At 46.6% G+C, this 19336-nt stretch overlaps 2 protein-coding genes across 6 annotated transcripts in view; both read right to left on the minus strand.

The window, feature by feature from the left end:
- The window catches only part of HLF (HLF transcription factor, PAR bZIP family member), a 54050-nt gene extending 45738 nt beyond the window's left edge, over positions 1-8312 (minus strand). The window contains exons 1-3 of one of the 5 annotated variants that reach the window (XM_025281279.3): positions 7766-8312; positions 5732-5873; positions 5284-5619 (exon numbers count right to left, since the gene is read on the minus strand). In XM_025281279.3, the coding sequence (XP_025137064.1) occupies positions 5284-5479 (196 nt within the window). In that variant the 5' untranslated portion in view covers positions 5480-5619; positions 5732-5873; positions 7766-8312. Of the gene's footprint in view, positions 1-5283; positions 5620-5731; positions 5874-7088; positions 7106-7498; positions 7521-7765 lie in introns of those variants that run through there. The other 4 variants (XM_006051521.4, XM_025281280.3, XM_025281277.3 and 1 more) reach the window with 4 other exon arrangements.
- Positions 8313-12631: 4319 nt separating this feature from the next.
- LOC102394266 (protein tyrosine phosphatase type IVA 1-like) lies at positions 12632-14516 on the minus strand. The gene has a single exon (XM_044939653.2). It carries the CDS (start codon positions 14035-14037, stop codon positions 13516-13518), a length of 522 nt encoding a protein of 173 aa, XP_044795588.1. The 5' UTR covers positions 14038-14516; the 3' UTR covers positions 12632-13515.
- Positions 14517-19336: the final 4820 nt, after the last annotated feature.

The following is a 19336-nucleotide window of genomic DNA, read 5'->3' on the forward strand; positions in this document are numbered from 1 at the left end:
CCCACCTCCCCCACCCTGTTCTTCTGCTCTACCTAGTTCTGCCTTTACACTGCTATTTTTCTCATCTGGTAGACACCGGGCTGAACTGAAAAGCCTCTGCCAAGCTCCTTGGCAGGAGCCGGCCTGCAGGAAGCCTGCCCACCGCAGCGGCACAGAGAAGACAGCGCCTCTGGGCAGCTGGGCACTTGGGGTCTGGCTAGGATGTGGGGCAGAGCAGGCTTCCCTGGCATGGGAACGGCCCTCCGGAGCTCGGCCTTCTCGTGCCAGGGTCAGGATTACGATGGCTCAGTGCGCTCACAGTGGCGTGCCTGGGAAGGGAAGCGAGGGTGGGGGCGGGAGGGTGGCAGGCGGCCAGCTTGCCACCCAGGGCTGGGCGAGCTCCGCGGGGCACAGCCACGTGCCTGGGGCACACGGAGCGCTAGGGCAGGCAGCCAGGGTCGGGACTCACGCGGGAGGGAGCTGGGGGCTGGGCACCCGGCAAGCAGCTGTGTCTACACTGGAGGACATGAGGTGAGAACCCAGAAACTGCTGGGGTAACATCAGGGAAGTGGCTTGTTCTAATCCAGAATGAGGCCAAAAAGTCAGGCGGCCTCCAGGGGATAGGGCCCGCTGTGGGGGGACCACAAAACACCCCATGTCCTAGTTTTGCAGCGGGAAGGGTGCTGGATGAAACAAATCCCTCAATGGAGACTGGGGTTGGGAACAGGCCGTTCCTTTCCCTGCTGGCAAGCCACGACATCCCTCCAGCTCCCAGCTTGCGGAGGCGTGTGTCACACAGCCCGCTAACACCCCATGGGAGGGGGACTATGCCCAGTGTCCATCTCCCGCTGGGAAAACCCAGGCTTAAAGAGGTCAGCAAGTGGACCCAAAGTTACACAGCACGCCAGCCTTCGTCCAGGTTGTGAACACAAGTCCCTGGGCCCAGAGCTGATGCTCTTAAGCACCTCGTCACCCTCACTGTGCACTCCTATCCAGAAACACCTCCTGCCAGAAGATGTGCAGTCCTGGGAACGTTATAGACGGCAAAGCCAAGAGAGCAGGGCAAGCCTGTCCTCTGCAGGGTGTGGTGGAGAAGATGAACTCGTACAAGAAAGTGAAACCAAAAAAAGTCTGCCTGCTTCGGGGACAAAGCTGACACTCTCCCCTTAAGGCCTCCTTGATCCCGATGAATAGAAAGCACTCCCAAGACGCGCGGGGCACAGTGCACCTCACCTCAGAGTGCTCCCAACCCTCGGACTTGACCAGCACGCGGGAAGGGAAGGTACATGAACTGCATGCCCTTAAGGGCAGGGAGAAATCGAAGCTTCGTCTCACAGTGTCATAAAAGCCGAAAGAACTCTGTTGCTTCAGCAGGACCCCTCGTAATCTCAGAGCCCCCAGCACAGAACTCCCCGACATCACGATTCGGATACCATGGCAGCACCTCCCTTCCACATCAAAACCTCATTACAAGAGGAGAACAGAGCACACACAACGCTGATTCCATCCTGCCAAGCTCCAGTGGGGTCTCCCCGACCCCCCCACCCTCCTCTTCCCACACACCCCCCCACACAGAAGGGTTCTCACTTTACTCCATAACCAGCCTTCACCACAACCCAGATCGTGCTCAGAACTGGAAAGAGAGGCTTCATAATTCTCAGCTGAATATGGGTCTAATGGTGGTAGGACACCTCCAAGCTATTCAAAGAAAAACCACCAGAGGAAACAATTTCAATTCTGGCTTTACAAGCATGTGATTTAAAAATAACTCTGCCTTTGTCTGCTATAGATGACTTTCCCTAAAGGGACTGCTGTCCTTAAAGCAATCACTCAATTCTCAGGGCAAACTGATTCTTTTTTCCAGAATGCAGCACATACCTCCAGGAAAGCACTCCCGGGCACCGCCTCTGATAGCATCTGACATGCAAACACTGAAGTGCTCAGGACAACTCCTGCCATCCCTGCGGGCTCAGGAATGTCCAGGAAACTGTACCTCAAATGCCTGAGAAGCCCCTGCCGATGCCTACAGCATCCGGGAACCACCACTGCTCCTGATTAAGATGTCAGCCCAGAAAGCATAGCAATAACCCCCACTGCCAGAGGAGGCTTCAGTGGATCCCTGGGTTATTTCTTCAAGGGAAACCGTATTCAGATATTTAACTCATTCTTTGGACAGGTAAACAGAGGAATAATGATGGGTGTATAAAATAGGAGAGGGCTTGGAGGGCAGTCAGGGTAAAAAGTAAGAGAATTCACAGGAACACTCACCTCGTCATTCCAAGACACACTTGGGGTAAAGCTAGAAATGCATAATTTGTCATCTCTTTCACTTCCCTTCAGCCACACAGGTAACACTAATGGTACAACGCTACCAAGTATAACTCAAAAGATGCATGCTGAGCAGAGAGTAGAAAACAAATGTTTAACAAAATTGCTTTGCAATTATCTCCTGATTAGCCTGATGTCTTAGTTTTATTAACTAAAAGTGGATAACTATGCTCTTATTAATGTTATATTTCTTCTTGGCAACTTAAGGTCTCCTGACTGCTTCAAAAGTTTTGCCATAATGCATTACAGGAGGTATAAAGCATCCGTGTGTGTGTGACAGGATCCTGAATTAAGCCCAGATGTGGCCGTTCAAATCACAAGTTGAGATCAGTAGTTCTGGGGTGGGCTGGGGGTGGGGAGAGGGAGGAGGTGATTTTGCCCTCTGGGGACATTTGGCAGTAACCCGAGACATTTTTACTGGTCACAAAGGTTGGGGTGGGGAGGCTTTACTGGCTTCTACAGAAGAGAGGGCAGGGATGCCCTTAAACATCCCACAAAGCACAGGGCAGCCCCTACAGCAAAGACTGACCTGAAACGTAAGAGTGCCAAAGCTGAGAAATCATGCTCCAGACTGAGATTCTATAGTTCCCAGAATGTTCACAGCTACCTCTGTGCTCTTCCCTTCTCAGGATTTGTTTTCCTCAAGGTTTACTTGGTATTTCTATTCGGGTCACCACTGTGATTACACAGAATAATGAAGGACTTTCTCCTTTTTCAGGTTTGCCTGTGATATACCATCCATCAGTTCCACATTCCCTAGAATTTACTTTGCATTATCACCTCTGTAAGAACAGCAGTGTTATTTTATCTGCACTGGGTATTTCAAGAAGAGCTCTAACTTCTTTTCCATTTTTTGTGAGGAATATCATCGAGTTTAAATGAACTAAAGAGTATTATTTATGAAGTGTGCTTCCATTATGAAAAAAGGCATGTAAGTGAAGAACGTATTTCTAGGTCCCAGGGGACCCTTTGATCCAAGCATCTTTAACTCCACAACCTAACAAAAGGGCAGCCAACCAAAAGCAGGAGTCCTTTGTTATGGACTGCAAGTTTGAGGGGGGCATCACACGTTTCTGAAAGTCATTGATCAATATTGATTCAAATGACTTTCAAGCTCCAAAATCCCAATTCTTGATTTTTCAGGAGGAACCTAAGGGTGGGGACCCGACAATCAGCATGCCTTTTTGGGGGGAAAAATGCAGTATTTCTGACATGACACACATCTATACATGAACAGAAGACTGAGAAATAACTTGTCAACTGAGTGCAAGTGTTAGGCTTAGAACACTGCAAGCCAAAAACTATTGGTCAAAATCTCCTAACATTTCTCTACATAGCAAAGGGTTATACATTGTACCTAGTTACTCTATGAAGGTATTTCAGAAGACAAGCATTGGAAGAAATGATGGAAGCATCTAGCGCTAGTCATCTGACCCCTTAGACACATTATCTCTAATTTTCACAATGACCCAATCGAACAGAAATAATACCCTCCTGCACAAAAGGGAAACCGAGGCCCAGAAAGGCTGTAGCACTTTGTAAAGTCCCACTGCTGTGAGCAGATGACAGAGGCACAGCTAAGCCTTCTCAGTGGGCCTCTGTGCCCTTCCTCCTGACTCTCTTCTTGCTCTGACGATTATTTATTCTGTAGTCTGTTGCTGGGAGCACGCCCCTGTATGTCCTAAGTAACAGGGGGTCAGGCTCACATGAAAGGAGTGTCTCCATAAGCTTCTGTGGCCCCCGGTGGGGAGCAGGGGCTAAGACTTCATGCTGTTCCAGGCAGTGCCCTGGAAGCTATAATTCAAAGTGGGTTTCGAAGAAGGGGCCGCACAGAGAGACTGGATGGGAGAGCTTTAACTCCAATACTAACATTTCAAGGCAGAGGCATTCTCTTCCTCCTCCGCGCCGCTTCCTTTCATTTTCATCTCGCTCTGTGTGCCACAGAAATTCTACATGAGGCAAGGACACAGAGTTCGGGAATGATCTCCGGCCCAAGTCTCCCACTGTCCTGCTTTCTGGCCTCCCCGCAGCTAAGGCCCCTGGCTCGGTGACCTTCCCAACAATTTATCCCCTGCATCTTTGTTCCCGGTTACCTGTGCACATGAAACGGCTTTTCTTCCTGTGTGTTTTGTACGACAGGGGGCTAAAGGCACGGAGACAGAGCGCCCTCACTTGTGTTTACATCTGAGCGTTTGTGGGTGGGTTTTGAAGTACCGGTCATTTCAGGTAACGTTTTTGTGCAATATTTCAACACCGTTTAAAGCCAGCCTTATAGGTTTTGATAAAAGTGGATTACGTGTGGAGAACAGATGAAAGTGAAAAAAAAAAAAAAAAAAGAACAATTTGGTAGGAATAGTGAAGAGAAAGACAGGATCTGATGCTGAAGAAGGCTAAGTCATGCTTAAGGTGAGAGCTACTTTAAGACTCAATTTCTCAACTGACAACACAAGATGAAATGGATGAAAAAGATACCTGCCCCCCACCCCTCACTCACATCTTGCTCCCCTTCAGGCCGAAAAAACAATGAATACAGGTAAACCACAGCATTATACAGACAGTCCGCCCAAATTATTAAGCAAGGTCCTGTTATCTGAGTACTTGGGGAAGGAGGAAAAGACGGGAGTTGAGACAGGGGCCTAAATTATCTGAATCATTAACTACAGGTTGGCATTCCTCATACTGCAGTCCTTGGATCAGCTGCATTAGAATCCCCACTGGGGCTGGATAAAAATGCATATTCCAGGCCTCAGCCAGACCTGAAACGTCAGAATTTCTGGGAGTAGGTTCCACAGAGTCAGCCTTTAGCAGACTCTCTGGGTGATGCGCTCCCTGAAATGGGACAACCACTACCGTGGCTGAAATCCAAGGCTCCCCTTTTCAGATGCACCCCTGAGGATCAAGACGTTCATGTCAGCTCTGTCCTCCCCCTTTGCTCCCCTCCTCCCCATGGGAAGGCAGAACCATCTGGGAGTTTACCTGGTCGCATGGGGCTCTGCACACAGTTTGGGGGTGGGATGCCAGGGTGAATGGGTGCGGAGGCCCGACTGCTGAGGTCCATGACAGAAGGGGCCGCTGAGGAGGTCGGCTGCAGCCCCGGAGGGTGGGGGCTGTGGTCATGCTGAGACGGGCTGGGGGGAATGCCATTTTCCGACAAAAACTCCTCCAGGTCCATGTATTCCAACTGGAAGGTATCTCCGTCATAGGGAAGGGTTTTGTCCCATAAGGTGGGCCCCAAGAATGCTGACTGGGGGACCGTCGGGCTATTACTCTCATCATCCAGCTTCTTTTCCTTGTCTTTATCCTTACTATATGCTGCAAAACAAGGGAAAATATTGGAGTTTAAAAAAGACAGTGAAAAAGTCTCACTTTTTTTTTTTAATCACTCCTCCTTGGCTTCTGCTACAAAACTACTTTCCACACATACCGGGGCTGTTCTCTGGCTGCTGTTTCTTGTGGATCTAGAGTTAAAAGTTCAGGCAGGACATGGATCTCGGCCTGTTTTTCGACATCTTCCTATTTACTTTGGAAAGAAAGCACCAGTCCTCGGGGCAGGGCTGGAGACTGGTCTAAGATACAAACAACACAGCACAATCCTCAGTGCATTATTTAAGGAGACAAATAATAATTTAAATCTACAGTGGGAAAATAACACCTGCAATTACATACAACTGCTGTGATTTTTTAAGAAAACAGCCAATAACTAGGCATGATTTATCTTCCAGGAAATTCATTACAGTGACAATATGAGGTCATTCAGATTTAGAAAGCCAGTGCATTAGTAAGGCTAATTTTGGTAAAGCAGGGACTCTGCCCTTCTTTCATACCCTGTATTGAGCACCTACTAACATACCTCGTTCTTTTATATGTTTCTCCCCCCAAAAATCTCATCATAAACTTGCACATAGTGACAACTGCCATTCACAATGAAGAAACGGAGGCTCTGAGGCCTATGGGAGCTTAACCAATGTATCACATTGCAGAGAGGAAAGCTGAGAACTTCCTAGCCCACATGTGTTTGCTTTTAAAGCCACTGGGGTACACTGTATTTTACAAAAGGAGTTTCTTGTTTTGGTGTAGTTTAAAATACAAAAGTGTTTTCTTCCTCCTCTTCCCCAAACACTTAGGTATGATCGAATTCAAAAATTATACATGTATGGAACCTGTCAAAAGCACAGTTACCAGAAAAGGTGGTTCCTCTGAGCACCTATGATGGAGATGTACAGCTATTTTCTACCTGCAAGTACCCCTCACCCCATTAGGTCTTTAACCAGCGCTCTGGATTTGGACAAGTCTACTAGTCCTCAAGTGCGAGTGAAATCTGTGATTAAGGAATTTGGCTTCTACAGCCTCCATGCCATCCCTTCTAATCCTCTACAGTCTCCTCTCCCAAGAATCTGACTTCAAAACTCCCACAGATGCAAAAGACTGCAGGCAGCACCTTCCTCCCAAGTGCCCCTCCTTAAAGGGGATTTAAGAGGGAAGCTCCGTTCTGCAGACTGGGAACCAAACCCCTCGGCTCTTGCAATGCAACAGGTTGTCCTAGGAAAGAAAAATGAGAATATGCCCCCACTGCTAGCAGCCAAAGGATCTTTTAAGACTTTACACTTCTGAGCCGCAGGGCTCACCTCACAGTTCACATTTGCTCCTGGGATACCTATGGCAGGAAACCCGCCAGCCCAAACGACAAATCCCTGGCAGCACCAATTGGATCCGGAGCCTCCACGCAGGACCCCTCCGGGCCTGCCCCAGCCAGGATTGCCCGGGGAAGGTTTGGGACTTACCCAGAAAGGGTTCAGGCCAAAGGAGGCTCCGGTGCGGTTACACTTGAGCCTGCCCCACTCTCCCCTCCTACCGGGAAAGTGCGCGGCGAAGAGGGCCGCGCGGGGGGGTGTGCGCGGCACCCCGCCCAGGGACCACTCCTCCAGCCCACCCCAGCCCCTATCTCCCGGTCTGAAGCACCCAGCCCGGGACAACGCGCGTCTCCGCTGTCGCCTCGGGAGCTCCAAACGCTAAAACTAAGAGCTGTGATCAGCACTATCGCAAATACCCTGGCTCCGCGGTGCGACCCCTGACTCAAGCCCCCGTCCGCTTGGAGCCCGGCCCTAGGGTTCACTCCCCGGCGCGCGGGGCGCCCCTCGCCCCGGCGCTTTCGCTCCGCGTGTGGGTGCACCTCGACCTCGGGGACGCCGACCTGTCAACTTCTGTCTCCCACCTGCGCCGCCCGAGAGGACCCGCAAGGCCCGGCCGGGGCCCCGGCGCTCAACTAGCAACACGGAATGTCCCCTCGACAGAAACGTCCCCTCCCTTTTGAGGGGGAGGAGGGGTGGGGCGATAGGTGAGTGCCTCAATTTCATTCAAGCGGGGCCGGGGTGCCGGGAGTGGGGGAGCGGGGGATGCTCCGGGGGTGCCGGCCCGGGAGGGGGGCCCCCAGCAGGGCAGCCAGCAGGGCAGCGCTCACCGTCTTCATGATGAAGGGGGAGCTTCAGCGGGTTCTCCAGCAAGGACCTGAGCACGCCGTAGGGAGGCGGGATAAAGGTGGGGTTCAGGGGAAGCGGTCGGGACATTTTCTCCATCGCGATGCACTCAATTTTTTTTTCTTAAAAAAAAAAAAACAAAACCAAAAAACTCCAACCTCCCCCCAAAATGTTGCTGAGCTTTTTCCTCCGTCCTTTGCCAAAAGTATTAGCTTTCAAGGCGGTGGAGACAAGAGAAGAAAAAGAAAAAAAAATTACTTATGTCTTTATAAATACACCTGCATAAAAACACAAAACCAAAAGAACTTTCGGGCTCCAAGCGCAGACGACCCCCGGGGAGCGCGCCGAGTGCCCGCGGGCTCCTCCGCGGCGGGCGGGATGCTCTCACCTGCCTCGAACCTCTCGTCATGCACAACGCTCAAAATTGCGAAAAAGAAAGGAAAAACATGCAGAGCGCTGCAGAAGGCGGAGAGCCCGCACCGCCCCGGCGCGAGCGCGAGCGCGAGGCCGCGCGCCCCGCCCCGCCCCTCCCGCGCCGCGGCCGCTGCCCTCCGCGCCGGCGGCCCCGCAGCGCCCGGCCCAGCGCAGCGCCCGGCCCAGCGCAGCCGGCCGCCCATGTGCCGCGGCCGGCCGGGAGTGACGTCAGTGCCCGCCCCGCGCGCTCAGCGGCGTTCGGGGGAGGGGCCATCGGCTCCGCCCACTGAGGCCCCGCCCCAGCGGGCTCCGCCCCTGCCGAGGCTCCGCCCCCGCCGCGAGTGTAACGTCGCCGCGCGCGCCGACTTTCCGGAGCCTTGTGGTGCCGGCGGGAGGCGAAGGGTGTAAGGATGCCAGGTCCCCTCGGGGCAGTGGTCCTGCGCTGAGGACCGAACTTTTTCACAGTAAGAAGACGAGTGAGAAATTTATCTCTTTAGTTTTCCACCTGGGGATAATTTAGGGCGTTTGAAAAATCACTCCCAGAGTGATTAAGGAGCAGCCAAGTTGGGCAATGACTGCTTTAGGATCTTTAGGATCCAATCCAGGATACTCTTCTGAATATTCCCCCCGGCCCCAGCCAAGTTTAGCGCTCTTTCTCTTGCCCCGCTCCCACAACCTCAGAAAAATAAGGACTTGCTAGAAGTTCAAATGAGACATAATAAAAACCAGAGAGGGGACCACAGAGGAGCGCTGCGAACTGTTTCCAGAGCTTTCAAGGCAATGTTAATAGGGATACACTCCGGCCCAAAGTTAAGTGAGGGCAGGAGAGACACACACACTGAATGGTATTTCAGGAATATTTGCTCTAAAAGAACGCAGATAACTGTGCCTGGCTTACAAAGTCTGCATGGTATTAAACATGATTTTGTAAAATTTTCCCCAAAGTAATATAACTGTTCAAGGCCACCGCGGCAGCTGCAGGTTTGTGCTTGGCCAGTTTGCCGCCAGGCAGTGGTGAAGCCGGGTATGGCTTGGCTGGTAGCGCTGGCATCCAGGCCTGGGGAGCCCCTCCCCCCCAACACAGCCGTCTGGGTCTTCCTCACCTTCCCTTCCCACATCTCCTCGCCAAGATTAGGGTACTGTCGTCTCCCGAAAGGTCTGCAAGAGTGAAGGGGCACAAATTAATACAATCTTGCAATAAGACAGAAAGGCCTTTGTAAACACTACCTCTGGCTAAGAGTGGGCAGATAACCAACAAGGACCTCCTGTACAGCACAGGGAACTCTGCTCAACGTTATGTGGCAGCCTGGACGGGAGGGGAGTTCGCTGGAGAATGGATATACCTATGTGTACGGCTGAGTCCCTTCACTAGTCACCTGAAACTATCACAACATTGTTAATCAGCTATTCCCCAACACAAAATAAAAAGTTGTTTTTTGTTTTTTTTTTAAGACTACCTCTGGGGGGTGGAAATTCTTGGTGGCTCTTCCCTGGAGTCCCCCGTGGCATTTGGAAGACAGGAGACCAGGTGGAGGGGACCCTTGGCAGGGTCGCTTCTGGTGAGTGCCTTTCCCTCTCTGAGCCACAGATTCCTTCTCATTGGTCATATGATCAAGTGACCTCTACATTTTTCCTCATTTGAAAATTATGAGGAAAGGTAGATGAGACAGTGCTAGAGTGTTTCAGACTTCAACCAAATTCCGAAAACGTCAGGCTTTAAGCTAATGTCACATATATGTATCGAGCACCAGCTGTATGCCAGGGACCTATACTGGAACTGAGGAGGAAAAGATGAATAAGACATAGTTCTAACCCTCAAAAAAGTTTAGTTTAGAGCCTGGCATATATGCACATTACAATATAGTTTTAAAGGAGCAAAAATGGGTAGATAGAGATGACATCTCCAAACAATCACTCAAAAATCTACTGACTTCAAAGAACAGCTGTTTTATTTCTTCTCCTCGTCCTGCAGTCTGGACTAGACTCAGCTGGGACGCTGAAATGGCCAGCCTTCTCTTCCTCTATGTGAGGTGTTAAAGCTTGTCTGCTTTCACGTGGCCTTTGTATGGTCTCTCCAGCCGTGTAGTCTGACTTCTTACATGACAGGTCAGGGCTGCCAAGAGCCAGCCATCTAAGATAAGCACTTGTTAAGATTTTGCTTGCTAATGTTCCAGTGGTCAAAGTCAGATTTGTGGTCAAATCTCAAGTAATGTGAGGAGGGACTATACAGAGGGGTGGAAGTTGGGTGGCATAGTTCATTAGGAGGTCCCCAAAGTAAGAATCTACCACAGTTATTTTATCTTAAATAAAGGCAAATAAGATTAGAGAACTTATCAAACATCATTATATCAAGATCTTCTGACCGTGAGTCCAGTGTGTCATTGGATGATTATATGTCCACTCAGTCATTCATTCAGTACTAGTTCAAAACAACTTGTGTAAAGCTCTGGGTGCCAGGTGAAGATGTCAGACCAGAGGGATCAGGTCAGGTGGGAGCTTAGAGACTGGCTGGTTGATATGCCATATGTAACCAATGTGAAAAGTGATGGTGTGTGAGAGACACGGGCTTCCCAGGTGGCGCTACTGGTAAATAATCCAACTACCAATGCAGGAGACATAAGAGATGCGGCTTTGATTCCTGGGTTGGGAAAATCTCCTTGAGGAGGGCATAGTAACCCACTCCAGTATTCTTGCCTGGAGAATCCCATGGACAGAGGAGCCTGGTGGTTTATGGTCCACAGGGTCAGAAAAAATCAGACAGGACTGAAGCGACTTAGCACACACACACACATGAGAAACACAGAAAGAGTACAAGAGAGGTCTGGAGAATAAAGATAAGGGAAGGGAACTTGCAGCAAGCTTTCTCAAAACAAGGCATTAAGAATGCACAGTATCTGGGGACTTCGCTGGTGATCAAGGAGGTGTGGGTTCAATCCCTGATCAGGGAGCTAAGATTCCACATGCCTTGTGGCAGAAAAAACCAAAACAGTGAAACAGAAGCAATATTGTAACAAATTCAGTAAAGACTTTAAAAATGTGCTGTGCTGTGCTTTGTTGCTCCCTTGTGTCCAACTCTCTGCGACCCCATGGACTGTAGCCCACCAGGCTCCTCTGTCCATGGGATTCTCCAGGCAAGAATACTGGAGTGGGCTGCCATGCCCTCCTCCAGAGGACCTTTCCAACCTAGGGATCTTTACCATCTGAGCCACCAGGAAAGCCCAACTTTAAAAATGGTCCACATCAAAAATAAATAAAAAGAATACATAGTATTTGTACATGTGGAAATCAGGGATGTGGGTAGGAAAAAGGGAATTCCAGAAAGGAATGATGTTGGTCAAGATATGGAGAAAGGAAATTGACAACCTGTGAATGTCTTTTCATTTCTTTGGATAAACAAATAGGAGTGCAACTGGTTTCATTGGAAGGATACATGTTTTACTTTATGAGAAACTACCAAACAACTTCCTGAAGTAGGTGACTTATTCTGCATTTCCAGCAGCAGTTGAGAATCCTGATTGCTCTGAATTCTTACTGACATTTACCTCTGTCAATTTTAAAATTGCCATTAAAGTGGATGAATGTCTCATTGTGTTTTTAATTTGAATTTTCATGATGACAATGTTAAGCACTTTTTCATGTGCATATCAATCATTTGTATATTTTTCTGTGCAAACTGCCCAACTCCCTTGCCCAATTTAAAATTGGGTTGTCTTTTTTATGATTGAATTTTAGGAGTTCTTTATATACTTTGGATAACAGGTCCTTTGGCAGCTACATGTGTTTCCGTCCACTCTGTGGCTTTCCTATTAATTTTCTTAACATTGCCTTTCCATGAGCAAAAATTCATGGACTCACGGAACTTTAATGAAGTTCAACTTATTAAAAATTTTTTCATGGCTATTACTTTTGGTGGACTAAGAATCCTGAGTTTTGGAGATATTTTCTTCCAAACCTTTTATAGTTTAAGCTTTTCCTTTTAAGTCAATGACCCATCTCAAATTAAATTTTGTGGATAGCACTGAGATAGAGGTTGAGGCTCTGTTTTTTTGTTTTTTTTTTTTTTTTTTAACGCATATCATCGTTTATTTAATGTTTAAGCTCTTGCACTAGATTTTTACAAGCTGGTGAACACTGACAAATTATTTCTCCCACAGAACTATAACCACTTGTTCCCAGACAGTATAAATATATGGTTGAGCTAATGTTAATACACATCACCATTTTATCAGTTACATAATAAAACAAATTGTCAAGTATCCAAATATTAAGTTACACAGCTCAAAAGGTATATAAAATATTAAATGTCTGCTCAATTCATTAGCAGAAACCCACTTTTTTTTGCGAGAGGCTGGGAATCACACTTCAAACAAAACTAAGTCGGTAAACAACTTCAGGTAAGTATGAAAAAAAAATTACAAGAATTTCAGAAATTTTGCTTAAGAATTGTTTTAGTTACAGTAACAAAGTATTTCTACCTTTTAAAAAAATATTTACTAAATTAAAGCGCATATTCTACATGTTCTGCACAAGACAAAGGCAACATTTTACTAAAAATACTTAATAGTCCCCTCCCATTCTTTTTTCAGGCCCTCCCTGTAAGTTGCACCCCAAAGTGCAAACATTAAAATGAACTGTAAGGCTTTTATCTGGAGACATTAAAGACATGTGCTTCTGTACAATGTAGATTTTCAAAATGGAGGCCTTCTACAACATAAAATGAGATTTATAGAAAGATATTAAATAATCACTGTAAGACTTGGTTAATTAAAAAGGGAGCAAATCTGATGGATACTGGTATGAGTGTGGGAGATGTAAACATATTGTGAGCAAACAAACCTCATAGGCCCTATTTTCTATGTTTGAAATGATGCAAGGAATAAACCACATAAGGTCCAGAGTGTTCATAGTTCCTGGGATTTGTTCTATATGATACTAAAAATATACAAGTATTGTGCTGGGTATTTTGGCACCTAGTCTTTCTAAATTTCTTACATATTGGTAAGATTCTGGCATGGAAACAGATTTAATGACATGACTCAATACTGCATGATTTCAGGAAAGGTCAATTGGTACAAATTATAAGCACATATTAAATGCTGAACAGCAAGAATTCTTTACTAGTATCCAAATAGGTTGATCATAACCTGAACAGAGACTACAATTCTGCCAGGCCTATGGCCTGGTAAAACTGCTTTTCAACACTCCTTATGGAAGCTTCATCAGACTTATTCACCAAGTCAACCGGGCTATCTGCTATGTACGACAAATTCCATCCTGTCTCAGGTTGCACTTCCAATCAATGGCATCATGCACCCTGGTTTTATTGAATGCAACAGTTGTTTCTATGCCCATTGGAGTCTTTGAAGCGCAGCCGCATTTTAGGACGATACTTCTCCAAATACAAAAGTTGCTTGCTGTTAAAAGCTCCTCGCCGCTTTTGTCTTATGAACTGTACTGCATCTTCATATTTCATTCCACCTTCAATTAATGCTAGGGCAACAAGCACTGGAGCTCTGCCAAGGCCTGCAACACAATGAACAGCAATACAACAACCAGGGTCTTCACGAAACTTAATTTTCACAAGACTTAACCAATCATCAACAATCTGGTTAGATGCTGGTGCGCCATCATCCAAAGGCCAATCAAGGACATGGATGCCTTCTTTCTCAACAAGAGTAGTGTCATAAGTCGCTTCACATACTCTTACGATTGTGGTAACTCCATACTTCTTAAGTTCCTCTATAAATTTGCTTAACGTTGCATTAGTTGGGTTGTGTGTAATAAGAAATCTCATGTTCCTGTATGTAACTTCCACAGGATCTGGGCGGTTCATTCGAGCCATGTTAATTTAGTTAAAAAACACTCAATAGGGATATGAAAGAATTTAAAAAATTGAATACAGAAATGATGCAAAGAAACACAGTCAACTTTAATATACTCCACTTGAAATTCTCAGTGCTTTTAAGTATGAAGTTGGGAGTAATGAATGAATGAACCTCTTAACAAGAAGCAGCAATTCTTCAATCCAGTAATACTGAGGCAATAGAAAGGAAGTGCACTGAGGTTTACCCCATCCAGATCAGAACTCTTGTATAAAAATGCTCTGTGGATTTCAATTCAACACTTCTGTGTCCAGGTTAACCAGTCTTTTGGGGGCTTCTTGGTTGAGCAGTAATGAATTTCTGCAGTTCACTTGTCTGCATAGAGGTCATGCTGTGCCTGGCAGTAATCTCCACTGCCCTTCAGAAACTCCATAAATGTGTGACCGAGAACACCACAGAACTGAGGAATATGTCTACTCATTGAAGACTGTGACCTAACCATACAGCCGGTCCCGAGGCGGCGGGGCAGGGGCGGCGGCGGGCGTCCTGCGGCGGCGGCTTCGCAGGCGGCATGGGCACCGGAGTCCGAGGCTCTATTTTTTTTTTTTCTTCTCATGGGAATATTCGATTGTTCTAGCAGCAACTATTGGAAAGACTTTTACTTCCCCCTTGAGTGGCTTTGGTAGATTTATTGAAAATTATTTGTATATTTGTGAGTGATCAAAACCTTTGATCCTCAAGGGAAAATGGATGCTTTATTTCCAAGAACAGAATAATGCTGTTTCTAAGTTTCCTGGGCTCTGATTCGCATCAAGCAGCCGAACAAAGTTCATCTAAGTTCAAGGCTAAAATGGATGGCTCACTTTGGATGGCTCATTTGGTTTGTTACAAGACCTTCTACAAAGCTGTCCATGTTAAGGTAAATAAAAGCCTAGAGGCAGAGGCATGGCTAATTTGCTTTTTATGTCTAAGAGTAAATAATCAAGTCTATTGAATGCTTTTTGTTACAAATGTGAATATTTTCAGCCCTCCTGTCCTAACCCACATGTGCTTGGGGGATAAAAAGGTCAAAGCTAAACCTCTGTTGCATACATCCAAACAAATAAATTCTGTAAGGAGAACATTTAACAGGTCAGTGGAAACTCTTTAGTTGTCTCTTCAAGTAGGGAAGGATAGCAGAGGCTCCTGGAGTATGGAACTGTCCTAAAAATAGAAATGACCTTGGAAGAAAGGTTTCTCAGACAACCTCTTAAAAGCTGTCAGCACCGCCCTGCTCTGCCCTGACGGTGCGGGAATCAGCCTTCTGTCCAGCCAGTGGTTTGCACCTGGCCTGTCATTTCAGAACTTGGGTGAGACTGAGTGAGGAAGTCTTTCTTGCAGCCTAGTGGGGGCAGATTTGATGCTGCCACCTTGGCACTACCCTGCAGGTCTGCAGAAAGGTCTTTGCAGGGTAGGCAGCATCTATGTTTCAGGTTCCCAGTGGGTGTGAAAGCTTATTGAGCACACAATGCCTGCCACTGTACCCTACCAGCGGCTGGGAGCCTAGGGTGCTGAGAAGCAGCCACTGAGGTTATAAAAGCCTTTATGTGCCAGCGAGCCAAACCTCTAGATGAACCTGTTTATCTTGTTGCCAGAAAGGGCACTTTATCCAGGGAATTAATTCAGAAGTAAAAGACATCACATGGGAGTTGAGCTGGATACGCCTCACCCGGCTTTCCCTCTCTCCTTCCTGAAACCTCTATCCCGGCTAAAACACCAAAGATGGGAAAATTATATTTAATTAGCTTAACTACTAGAGACCCTCAAATCCATTCACTTGGTTCAGGAAGATGCAAACCAAAAGCAAACACATGTTTAGCAGGCTAAATTCTTGTCCAAAGGATGACTCATGTGAAGGACCAGAGCTGGGCTTCCTACCCTAGATCTGGGTTCTGGGGGTGTTTACTAAATGAAATGTCCCAAGGAGTAGGACAGACATACCTGTAAGAGGTGGTAAGCCATCTGAGATACACCCATCATTGATAAGTGGATGTTTAATTTCCAAATACATGGGATTTTGTTTAAACTATCTTTAATTCCTTAATATTAATTTCTAAAACAAACAAAGAAACAAAAAGCAGTAGCTGTGGTAAGCCAGCTAAGTGTGGTTTACTGCAATCCAGAGGAAAGCGAAGAAAAATTGTGTTGACGAGAAGGAAAGAACAGATATACAGTATGTTGAAAAGGGAGAGAAAAAAATTAATATAGTGTGTTACAGTAGAATAAGTACAGAGTTTGGGGTGAGACATACCTCGGTATCTCCTACTAAAGTAGTAATTAGAACAACACGAAGGAGGAAAAGTCACATCTGTTGTGTGCTTAACTGTGTCCTGGCACAGCATTAGACACTTTTTAATATATTATCTCATTTTTTGCTTGTAACATCAGCATAGGGTGTGGAGCGCTGTCACTCCCATTTTACAGATGAGAACAGTAAAGCCTAAAGAAGGTAGTGACTTGCCTTGGTCCTATGCCTAGCTGGGACATGGAAAACCTGTGAGTTGAAAACAGCTCTGCTTGACTCCAAAACATGTGCTCTTAACCTCCATGCAGTAAACGAATGACAGTCATCCATCCAGTAAACTCACTGGGCTTCCCTCTGGTTCAAATTCTTCCTCTGTCCTGTGACCTTGGATAACCTCTCTGATCTCCATTTTCTTTGTGTGAAATAAAAACTAAAGCTCACAGAATCACTAGGAGGATTAAATGAGAATGCACGTGAAGGTGCTTGGAAGGGCTGTATATGTCACCCTGCTTATTTAACATATGCAGAGTACATCATGACAAACGCCAGGCTGGATGAAGCACAAGATTCCTGGAAGAAATATCAATAAGCTCAGATATGCAGATGACATCACCCTTATTGCAGAAAGCAAAGAACTAAAGAGCCTCTTGATGAAAATGAAAGAGGAGAGTGAAAAAGTTGGCTTAAAACTCAACATTCAGAAAACTAAGATCAAGGCATCTGGTCCCATCACTTTATGGCAAATAGATGGGGAAACAATGGAAACAGTGAGAGACTTTATTTTTTGGGACTCCTAAATCACTGTAGATGGTGACTACAGCCATGAAATTAAAAGATGCTTCTCCTTGGAAGAAAAGCTATGACCAACCTAGACAGCATATTAAAAAGCAGAGACATTACTTTGCCAACCAATGTCCATCTAGTCAAGGCTATGGTTTTTCCAGTAGTCATGCATGGATGTGAGAGTTGGACTATAATAAAGATGGCTGAACAGGGAAGAATTGATGCTTTTGAACTGTGGTGTTGAAGAAGATTCTTGAGAGTCCCTTGGACTGCAAGGAGATCCAATCAGTGTATCCTAAAGGAAATCAGTCCTGAATATTCTTTAGAAGGACTGATCCTGAAGCTGAAACTCCAATACTTTGGCCACCTGATGCGAAGAGCTGACTCATTTGAAAAGACCCTGATGCTGGGAAAGATTGAAGGCGGGAGAAGGGGATGATGGAGGATGTGATGGTTGGACGGCATCACTGACTCGATGGACATGAGTTTGAGTAAACTCTGGAAGCTGATGATGGACAGGGAAGCCTGGCATGCTGTAGTCCATGAGGTCTCAAAGAATCAGACACGACTGAGCGACTGAACTGACTGACTGTGAGAACTTGTTAACTGGGGCACTTTTGCATTTTCTATTTTTCTCTTCCTTTGCAGGGATGTTCCATTTGTGGATCTACATATCTGTTTATTTGGCCTGTGATATTAGATGCTCCTTTTAATCCAAACACATGTGTCCTTTTCTTTTTTCACACTTTTCTCGCGAAAGCGAGAAACCCAGGGTAGCCACCTTCTATTGCTTCCAGGCTCCAAAAGACGTATGAGTTTGAAGTTCAATGAAAGAATCCGATAAAGCAGATCCCTAATAGCCTTTCAACCAGACTATGGAAAAGATATCCATTTCCTATATCTTACTAAAGGGTGAGGAATAGAAATCTGGGTGTTAATTGTGTATTAGTCACTTAGTCCTGTCCTACTCTTTGGGACCCCATAGACTGTAGCCCACCAGGCTCCTTGTCTATGGAATTCTCCAAGCAAGAATACTGGAGGGGATTGTCATTTCCTTTTCTAGGGGATCTTTCCTGATTCAGGGACTGAACCCGGGTCTCCTGCACTGCAGGCAGATTCCTTACCATCTGAGCTATAGGGAAATCCCTATATAGGGTGTTAATTAGCACATGAAAATTATTTCAAATCTAGTCAGTATAACTGAAGTTAGAGATGTTTGAGCTACAGAGGCAAGGACTTGCCATGACTGAAAATCTAGCCTTCAGTTTTCTAGAATCCAGGCTCGGTCAGCCTCAGTAAAATTGACCATTAACCACACTCTAAAATATAATTTCCAAGCTGTGTGTCAGGCTCAAGGGCATGTGTTAGGAACAAGGGCTGTGTTAGGAACAAGGGCATCTCATCACACAGGAATGCAGGGTTCTCTCTGTTCATTGCATCTTCGCTCCAAGACAAAACGTGATCCACAGACCTCACCACCATTTTCTATATCCAGATTTTGCACTGGGCAGAGTTTCACATGGGCCATCTCATAACAAGTGGCCAAACCGATGCCTTTAAGTGGGTGTTTTTGTTGGGACATTGGTAATCAATTCAATTACTAGAGGCCAAGGTAGCTGGTTTTACTTAAACATGTGGCCCAAGCCATGTGTGGCCAGATCAACTTGGCACAGCTTTGTTCTGTAAAGAAGCACTGGGCATGCCAGGTGTGTTGAACTTCTAACAATACTTAAAAATTTGTATCAGCTGGATAGTGTGTTTCCTGCCCTGTAGGGACACTCCATGGGAGCATCCTTGCTGAACATGGAGTTAGAGCCAGGCAAGTGAGTTGCATGGCTTTAATGACACCAGGCAGTGCCAGCTGGGTGCACACGATCTTGCTGAGACTTCCCTCCCATTGCATAACTGTGAGGATGTGGACACGTCCATCACAGGGGCTCAGAGCCTGGGGGGGAAAGGCAGGAGAAAGGGCCTTGCTTGGCTGGAGGTGGCATTAGGTCTTCTCACACAGGGACAGACACATTCTAGGCTCACTTTATTCCAGCTCATTATGTCTCACAGGCTTCGAATCTGCTGGTCTTTGCTCAGAGCTGGAGGCAACCTTCCTGGCTTTTTGGACACTAATTTTACTAGGCTCCAAGCACACTGTTTCCCATCTGTTAGTGCTTTTTTCGTCAGACAGGGAACATGAGGACTGAGGAGCTTTCAGCAGGCCCGCCTTTCTGTTTCTGCAGGTCCTCTTCTCAAGGCAC

The sequence above is a fragment of the Bubalus bubalis genome, chromosome 3, assembly GCF_019923935.1.
Source record: "Bubalus bubalis isolate 160015118507 breed Murrah chromosome 3, NDDB_SH_1, whole genome shotgun sequence".
Taxonomy (NCBI): domain Eukaryota; kingdom Metazoa; phylum Chordata; class Mammalia; order Artiodactyla; family Bovidae; genus Bubalus; species Bubalus bubalis.